Below are 10445 nucleotides of genomic sequence, written 5' to 3'. Positions count from 1 at the left end.
TATATATTAATAATATTTACAAATAATAATATGTTTTTATAAAATACAATAATATACAAATTTGAGAGCTTCGATGAGGCTCAAGGTGCTGTGCTCTAGTGGATTGGAGCTGAACTTCTTGCTCCTCTCGCTTCAGATACTTGACCCAGTTGTTATGAATCTTAGATATGATTGTCAAGAATTGTTTAATGTTAATAAAATATGTATATCACTATTCATGCTATCAAATTTCTTCTAAAAGTAATGTAAATCATAAAATCATCTCTACAAAACTTTTTGGATAAGACTTGGTACATATGTTTCTCATAGATATACCAACGAGTCTTTATAAATGGGAGGTGCTTAAAATAACACAAAACATGCTGATTTTCTGTATGACATTGGACCATAATCCATATGAAATTTTGTGTTGCTATTAAAGTCGACTATCACCTATTCAAAAACAAGTTTACCTGTACCAAAAAAAAAAATTTGATTTTACATCACCTTTTTTTGCCAAATCAGGTGCCCAGTCTGAGCCAGTAACAAAAGAAACCTTAACTCCATTTATCAATTCAAAATTGAAGCTTATCAAATGCAGAAATTTATCTTCTAAGAGCTTTAGAAGATTTTTGGCCCAACAGGGCTAAGAAAAACATTCCCAAATAAAGTGTGATTTATAAAAATAGATCAACTTTTTCACTATTGGTCCAGAGTTATTCTGTCAAGAAAACAATATGATGTACTTAAAAATAAAAAAATCAATTTATTTTTTTCTGAGTATCAGACCTTTTGAAACATACAAACATAGGGTCCATATGAAATTTATTTTCTGCTCTTGAAGTTTATTTACTCCTTGCCTATGGCCAACTAAAGCTGATATATTCATTTATATAATAGATTTTTAAGAAGATCTTAATCGAAATATTGAATGATTATGGGTATTATTATTAATTAAAAAGAAAGGAACTAAAACGCAAATTCTAAAGTTATTTAGAGAGTTACACCAATGAGTACTTTCACAACACAGCTGTATCACTCCATTATAACTGAGACCAAATTTACTGAATGTATTATAATGTACAGTTGTAAATTTCAATAAAGATATTAAATAAAAAGAAAAATAATTATTTAGTATTTGATGAAAGACTTTTCATTTACATCTTACTTTAAACTTTTTTAAAAATAGATAAAGTGAATTACCTATATTGATCCTTTTTCTCAATGATGTATGATGTTATTTGAGCTCCACCATCAGAAGCAGGAGCTTCCCACTTCAAATAGCAACTACTTTTATTCCAGTCTTTAGCATATGGTTTTCCAGGTCTGTCTGGTTCAGCTAAAATAAAATAAAAATTAGTATAGCAGGCTTAGCAACATTAGTTAAATTTATAAACAATTAATACAAATTTAAAACATCATTGTAGTCAAAACTAACTTACAGTATGGATTTTTAGCAATAATTGGAGTTGTTGTTTCCAAAGGTTCTGATTCACCTTCGGAATTGACAGCTTTAACTCTGAATTGGTATTCTTTCCCTTCATGCAAACCAGATATCTACAGAATAAATTAAAAGAACTTGTTTTACTTTCACAGACAAAAGTAAGATATGTAGAAGTTAACATGGTCCCTATTGTGACTTCTAAAGCTTATTATAGGGCAAAAATTAGCCATGCTATATGAAGAAGTTTAATTTAAAGGGTATATGAGAATAACTAAAAAAACCTTGGAAAAATAATTGAGATAAGGGTTGGTTTTAGAGTAGAGAAAGCAGTGGGATTTCTCAGGGTGCCCAATAACATAATTGTCTTAATTTTGAAGACTTAATAAATGTCTTAATTTTGAATTTTTGCTGCATAGAATTTTTTAGATTAAAAATATAGAATTGAAATGGTATAATTTTTCTGCTGACTCTTGTCAGACCTAAAGTTACATTTGCTTTGTTAATCAAACTGCAATATTGCAACTTAATTTGTCATAATAAAAAAAAATTGTTAGGCAGTATATAAAAATATGAGGTTTGGTTAATGTTAATAAACAAAGATTTATCTTCCAAGTAAAAATAAATAAAACAAATGAGAAAAAGGTGATTATATGAGGCCTCAAAAAATGTATCCTATATGTAAAATAGTAGAGCAGGTTTACCAATTGGTAGGGGTACTAAAACAATTGAATTCCAAACTGTTATATCAACAATATCCCCATTCCCAGTTACACCTCTCCCCCTTCCATTACCTAGACATATTCAAATCCCACTTGACGCTCTCCCTTCCTTTGTTTTCTTGCAATTTTTTATTTTATATTTACATATATTTAATTGTGTTTGTATCTTCAGGGATAATTAATAAATTAAATATTTTTTTGCAATAGATGAGTACTAGATACCTGGTACCTTATTTCAGACCATGCAATAAAAATGTTCTCTAAAGTTATAAGGGATGTCAAAGGAGAATTTGAAAAGAAAAAATAAGAGCATCATATCAAATGTAGAACAATTCATAACAGAATTGGAAAACAAAGGATACTGAAATAGTATAAATTTTAAATAAACACAAATTTTAGTTTCCAAAATGACAAGAATAAGTACCAGAATGGTAAAATATTATTTTAAAAAAGCAAAGAACTAACTTTCACATCTCTATGAAAAAAATATAAATATAAAAAATGCAAAATGGAATTAATTGATTTTTACAGACTTTAAAAGGCCTGTTTTTGAAATTCATTTGAAAAAATGAATCAAGAAAAATGAGCCCAGTGAACCCCAAATTTGTTCAGATGAGGCCTGGATTAACCAAACTCACCTAAACAGATTCTAAATTTGGAGATGAAGAAAATTTCTTACAATGAAGACCATTTCTTTATATGACTCTCCATCCAAGAAATATTTTATTATAAAAGTTCTTGAAAAATAATTCACATTTTGGAGTTAGTATTTTCTTCTAAAATTTTAATTTCTTTTTAAAAAAAAATGACGACTATATAATTTTTTCTATTTACTTTATTTTCATCAATTCATTTTTTATATTTTTCAAGTTTTATATTGAAAGGAAGAGAGAACTAAAATAATTTTTTTACATTCAAGCCCTATTCACCAAAACTGCAAACCTGTGAGGGAACCAAGGAGGCAACAAGCCTTACATGTTATGCAGGAGTTAAGTGCTCAATTTTGTGAAGTAATCAGATATTTCATTATAAATGTCCTAAATTAATAATAAAATATGACTATTTTATTGATAATTAATTCTCACATCTGCTTCAGTTCCTTTAGATGTGGCCACTGGAACCCAACGTCCTGTTTCCAGATCCATTCTTTCAATAAGATAGTGATCAACAGGTTCACCTCCATCATCTTCTGGTTTTTGCCAAGAAAGATGACAACCTTCAGCAGTTATATCATTAACAGCCAGGGGACCCTTTGGTTTACTGGGAGCACCTTAAAAAAATATCATTAGATAGAAGAATATTAAAATCAAAACAGGAAACAAATCAATATTTTACTACTTACTTAGTACATTTATTTCAACATCAACTGTATCTTTTCCTGAGTCATTTATAGCAGTGACTGTATATGTCCCACGGTCTTTTCTTTTTGCTTTTATGAGAGTAAATGTAGTCTTATAATCTTCATTCTCAATTGATATCCTAAAACATTACAGAAAATTATAATCATACTTATACATATAAATCATTTACATACAAAGACACACTCAAATAAATTTTTTATATCTATGAGTGTAATATGATTTAATACAAAGTAAAATACCGGTCATTATTGAGAGGATTTCCTTGCAATGTCCAGGTAACTTTTGGTGGAGGCTCACCTTTGATATCAGCAAAAAATTTTAATGTTTGTCCAGATGCAATTACCTTCTTTTGTAAATTTTTGCGATCAATGTATGGTTGCACTGAAACAGATGATAACATAAATTGACAAAACAATGTATATGATATCAACTTCGCTAATATAATAATTTGATTCAGGAAGGAGATGGTATGGGAAACAGTCATTAACTGCAATCTGGACCTTGTTTTTAGCTCTCAGTGTGATATGTGAGTATGGGGGACCCATAGCGATTTTTATTTGTTTTACATTTCTGTTTTCTAAACTAATTTATTTTTAAGTTTTTGTAGATTGTATAAACCTTTTTCAACTAAATTAATATTGTAATAAATGAATTTTATTGAATGTATATTTTGTTATATAAAGTAGAAAAATAATTGTAACTGAGTCCAACAGATCATCCAGTCATGTTACAGATTAATTCACAATATTATGTTGGCCTAATATGGTAAGAGATTACAGAAAAAATATAATTTAAAAAAAATGAAATCTCAGTGAAAAAAATGGTGATATTCAAGCAATTATTGACAATTATAACTAACAAAGACACAACTAACTAATTATTAAAACTTTGCTTAGAAGTAAATGTCAATCAGTTGAGATAAGAAATAGCTACCAGCATAGTGGGACCAACTTGTCCACTTGCTGGGCATGTTTTGGTACTAGTAAGAATACATTTACTTGCAATATTACAAAGGAGATAACTTCAATAAAAGCTGAAATTGTTTACTCATTGTCTTCAACATTATTATGTCATAATTAGAAAGAATGGGCCTACTATATACTCAAACCTTCCAGGTATTAAATACATCTACTTTACTCTTTCAATGAAAGAAATGACTATTTATTTTAGATAAGATTTACAGGGAATTCCAGAATAATAAAATTTTAAACTATTCTTAGGTACTACCAAAACAATAACTTAAATTCCTTAAATTACAGTTAAGAACTAAGAAGTCAATATTTTACCAATTCGGGCATCATCAGGACTGAAAACTACAAAATCATACCAATAGAGACCAGAGATAGCAAATCTCACTTCAAAAACTATATATATATATATATATATAGTGGGACCAACGTTAAGCATTACATCATGGAGGGGGAGTGGCTGGTGGCTGTGTGCTGACTTATTGCCTTAAGCTACCTCCTGGCTCGCCTTTTCTTCTCTTTCTTCCTCAGTTGCTTGAGGATCTCTGCTGCAATTCAATGACCCGCCTTGTAGCACGAGTCATATACTTATTGTATGTGTGTCTGTGTTTACTCATGCATATGAACAAATTTATTTTTACATGAATATTCATACCTAATATGGAAATGCTAAATATTGCTTCATCAGATCCAACTGAGTTTATAGCTTTAATGGTATAATCTCCTCCATGTGCACGCTTAGCTTTCATTATCAACAGTTTGGTATTGTTATCAACATTGTCAATTCTTAGTTCATCATTAGTTAACAATTCCTGAAAATAAATAACATTATAGTCACATAACAAATAGATAATAACATAATTTTTAATCTAAAATATTCAATCGACTTGAAATTCAATATTTTTTAAAAACTATTTATTCATAGAAAGCACTTTATTAATCTCTTGTAATTAAATAAAACACTATATTCTAGGGTTACTGAAAAAAATACAAAAACATTGTGTTGTAAAATTTTCTTTTACAAAATAGCTTATTTTAATTCATTCTCTAGCACAAAATTTTATTTTTGAAAATATAAAATAATTTTTTATTATTGATTATAATTATAATTCATGAAAATATCTTTTCAATAATTTATTAAATATTGATTAATTACAAAAGTTGATTATTTAATAACTTTCTTTTACTTTTGTAGGGTGGCTATACCAATATTTAGGTAAAATATTAATTTTTCATGTTCTTAGAAATTGATTATTGAAATAAGCTCCAATAACTATAACAGCGTAGTTTATGGTATGGATATAGTAGAGCCAAGAAGAAACTGTGTTAATATTACCTAAAACTAAAGCTAACCTAGCGCAAGGAGAAGAATCTAAAACTAAAATATTGTTTGCTGTCATGTTTTTGATAAGACATTGGTTCTTCCTTCATAATCTTTTTAGGGAACTAAAAAATTTGGATCTCTGTTTAGAGTTCCAAAGAAACAATTTTTGGTGAATAGATAGTTTATTATATTTCATTCATACATTAGAAATTTTTTCTTGAAAAATAATGATTATTGTAGTCAACCAAGTAGCTTGTCAGCTATTTATGCAATTGAATAGAATGCCATTAGTTTGTTTCCTCTGCCAATTACTGATATTGTGATTATTTTTTTTTTTGTTTAGCATCTATTTATTATTTACCTAAGTTTCATGAATCACTTTCACTAATAATTGACATGGGGTGTAAATAATAGGGTCTAGTAGTCAACTATAAGGGCCTACTAGTATTCTGACTTGTCAATAATTGGCTTGGTTAAATAAATACCATACTGTTCAATTATAATCAATTAAGAGTTGTATTACTGCAACCCATAAAGGGATTTGAGTACAGTAGATAAAAAAGTGCTGTTTCTAAACTGTCAGTTGAGTAAGGAGATGATTTGGTTAGGATAAGGCTCAATTAATCAAGGGTACCTACTGTAAGGAGGCTAGGTGTGCCATAGGAAGGTTTCCTTACCCCAAGTTCAATCCACAGCTAATATAAGAGAATAAACAATTATCTACCATAGCCGGACTCAAACTTGGGCCACGGAGATAGGAATGCTTTACTTACTGAGCTACCCTACTTCCCAATTATAATCAATTGAATTGAATTAATTTTTTTTTAAATAACTTTTACACATTAACATTCAATGAAATTATATACTGGTAGCACTTTTCCTAATTTAGTTAGGATAATAAATTAATCCTAACAGTAAACGTTTCCTGATTTCCTCATCTAGCTTTCTGTTATTTACTTAAAACAATATTTATCTATGAAATAAAAAAATTATGATTTATTCTTCTAAATATGTTGTGTTTTTTCCATTTAAATAATTATGTTGACTACAGAAAGAATCTAGGGGTCTAATTGAGGGCAAGAAGATCTTAAGTTCTCCAATCAAAACCATGGAATCTTGACAGGTTGAATAAGATCGTTTAAGATATAAGCATGCAAAGTTATAGTAAATAACCCATTTTTTATCACTAAGGATTATCCTATGATGAAACAGCATACCAAGTTCAGATTCCCAATTCATAAACACATATATTTTATTTACCTTTAACATACAGGAAATCCTCCATAATTCAATAAGTCTATCTATTTTGAAGATAAAATGTCCATCAAATAAATTTATAAACATTATAATCAATTTTATTTGAACAAAGGCTAAACCAATTATATAATTAAAGAATATGTACATTAACATTAAATGTTAAAGCTATATTAAAACATACCATATTACCAAAAAAACTATAATCAATTTTTTTAAAAAATATCACCAGCAACATCTTTCTAACTTTTTCATTAAAAATTTTATAAATGAAGCTATGACTCTGTTGTGTATTAAGAAATATTTATTAACAGTCTAATGGTTAAAAAAGTCAAAGTAAAATTGATTAACTAATAGGATAGTTAACTTACTAATAAATTTAATCTTAATGTATTGAATTAAATACTTACTTGATCTTTGAAATGCCATGTAACAGTTGGAGGTGGTTCTCCAATTACATTTACATCAATAGAAATTGTCTGTCCAACTTTAAAGACAAGATTTTCAAGATTTGTTTTATCAATTCGAGGTTTGACTGGAAATAAATGATTTATTCAAAATTTAATTTTGCAGATTATATTGATTATTTAATTTTTAGTATTATTTTAATGATCTAAAATCATCTTGAAGATAGGTTTATGAAATCAAAGTTTATACAAGGTAGTAAAATTTTCAATTTACCAAATCGAGGTCTTGCTGTATGAGGATTAGTTGCTTCACTTGGCTCACCAACACCTGCTTTGTTTACAGCTCGGATTCTGAATTGGTATTGATTACCTTCTTCTAATTTTGGTACTTTCCCCTTTCTAATATCTCCGTGTATTTCTACAGCTTTCACAAACTTCGGATCATCTTTTGATTTATACTCAATCACATAACCTGTACATGAATGAAAGCAAACAAATATTAGCAAGCACACAATAATTAAAATGTAACACATAATAATGGAATTTCCTTTTCTTTAATTTCAATTGACAATCATTTTGTTCCATTAGAGTAATTATATATTAATGGCTCATTTACACTATCATTGAATTCAAATTTTAATCTTAAACAGTTTTAGTTTTAAACACTTGGTAGAAATAGTTAATAGTATTACTATTCAAATTTAATAAGTAGTTATAAAACAACTAGATGGTGTAAATATATCAATTTAATTGAAAACATTTTAGAGATTAATACATCTATAACATTAGAATATATTTATTCAGCATTTGAATATGTACATAGACATAAATTTTAGAAAACTTGCCAGTAATAGGTGCTCCTCCATCTCTGATTGGAGGATCCCATTTTAGTTCAACCATATTTTCATCATAATCCACAATTTCAGGCAATCCTGGAGCTGATGCAACATCTGCAAACAAAGTTAAACTGTCAGGGAAAGAACTTGAAACCTAAAAAACTATAGAATTAAACTGACAATACAATGTTACTGATTGAAACTTTCTCTGGTTGTCATTTACTCATTAGGAATAATACAAATTTACAATTAGCAGGCTGTCTACCCAGACCCTTTGTTTCATAAAATTTTTATAACTGATTGAGAACAAGAGACTAGTATGAATGAAAACAACATGATGAAGTTATAAATGAAAACTTGTCTAGATAAATTACATTTTTATTTATGATAAGTTTTTTATTTTCATATTTTTTAAAATAATAAAATGTTAAATTTTAAAATAAAATTAGATAATGGAATGTAAATGCTGGAAATGAAATCATAATTTTAGTAATCAGGAAAAGTCTAGGAGAAAATAAACAGGGTCTTAACAGTTTATTCTGAATAGAAATATTGTTTGACAGTGAAATAATTAATTAATATTTGGTGAATTTCATCTTCATACCATAAGGATTCTTTGCTATGATTGCAGTATCAGTTTCAAGAGGTGGAGATTCTCCTTCCTCATTAATAGCTGCTACTCGGAAATGGTATTTCTTTCCTGGCTCAAGACCAGTAATTTCGTGTTCTGTTACATTAGGTTCAACAAAGCCAGCTGGAACCCAACGACCTGTTGATACATCCATTTTCTCTATGGCAAACCCTGTTAAAGGTAGACCACCATCATCCTTGGGTTGTTTCCAAGATAATTTACATCCTTCTTTGTGGACATCAGTGACTTCCAATGGCCCTTCAGGTGCAGATGGCTTATCTATAACATTATACATAAAATGTTACAAAAAGAAAATTATCAATCATAAACTACTAAACACTTTTTTTTGGAATTATATGTTGAGTGATTAAGTTCTTAGTAGTTCAAAATAATGACTAGGCTATTATATATGAAGAACATCGGTAGTTCATGACAGATATATATCATATCACTTTCAAACAGGTCAATATCTATCGTCATCATCCATGCTTGGCTTTGAATTTAGCCTGTTTAGTATGTTAGGGACAATTAATAATTAATAATGATAATTTTTTACACGAGTAATATGAGAAAGTATGCTTGTCATATTTAATTTATATTCAAGCATTTATTAATGATGTAAAAGTTATTAAGAAGTTTATATTGTATAATTTAACTATCTGTTTTAATAAAAAATGTGAATCTGATTACCATAGGGAATGTAGGTTGTATCTGAAATAGTGTTTGCATAAGTAATGCTCTGTAATTTCATATTTTTTTAAATCAAAATAACTTTTTAAAAAATTGAATTCTTAAACTTACCAAGTATGTTTATTTCAACATCTGCTTCATCTTTACCATTCACATTTTCAGCTGTGATAGTATACTTTCCAGAATCAGACCGTGATGTATCTCTCAATACAAATTTTGTGTTATAATCTTCATTTTCTATTTTCAAACGCAAATCATTTTCAAGTTCTTTCGATTTAAAGAACCACTTAATTTGTGGAGGTGGTTCACCTTTAACATCTACATCAAGTTTCACCATTTGACCATTTCTTACTGTTATCTTTTGTAATTTATCTCTGTTTATATGAGGCTTCACTGAAAAAATAAGTATAAATATGATTACATACATAAATATCTAAATGATATAAGTATTTGTAAACAAAAACGAAAACAGAAACTTACAGTTCCTTGGTTTTGCTGTAATAAGTTTAGAAGCATCACTAGCATCAGATGGTCCAGCTTTATTAACTGCTTTAACCCGAATCTGAGACTGACTACCTTCTTTAAGTCCAGTAACAGTAGCCTCACAAACAGGAGTCTGTGAAGTTTTTTTTTTGTTACAAGAGATTCAATTTACCTTTATCATACTGTAAATTACTACTTCTAATCAAGCCAGTGCAAATGCATTCAAAAATAATTTTTTAACCATGCTAAACAAAAAGCTAAACATATATAGATGACATTTTATGAAACCATATATATATATATTGATGGTTTCATACATACACACATATATACTTATATATGTATATAT

General features: G+C 28.3%; 1 protein-coding gene across 1 annotated transcript in view; it reads right to left on the bottom strand.

Moving 5' to 3' along the window:
* Positions 1–10445, bottom strand: part of bent (projectin protein bent) — a gene marked incomplete in the record, with an annotated part of 246334 nt that overhangs the window by 81063 nt on the left and 154826 nt on the right. The window contains 13 exon segments of the mRNA XM_067045412.1: positions 1183–1318; positions 1422–1536; positions 3228–3412; positions 3485–3621; positions 3743–3997; positions 4455–4536; positions 5007–5283; positions 7460–7584; positions 7731–7928; positions 8302–8406; positions 8897–9202; positions 9725–10006; positions 10094–10229. Of these exon segments, the coding sequence (XP_066901513.1) occupies positions 1183–1318; positions 1422–1536; positions 3228–3412; positions 3485–3621; positions 3743–3997; positions 4455–4536; positions 5007–5283; positions 7460–7584; positions 7731–7928; positions 8302–8406; positions 8897–9202; positions 9725–10006; positions 10094–10229 (2339 nt within the window).

This window comes from Halyomorpha halys, unplaced genomic scaffold (assembly GCF_000696795.3).
Source record: "Halyomorpha halys isolate HHAL.00 unplaced genomic scaffold, Hhal_1.1 Scaffold1088.1, whole genome shotgun sequence".
In the NCBI taxonomy this organism is placed as follows: domain Eukaryota; kingdom Metazoa; phylum Arthropoda; class Insecta; order Hemiptera; family Pentatomidae; genus Halyomorpha; species Halyomorpha halys.
This window is presented reverse-complemented; position numbering and strand designations above follow the sequence as displayed.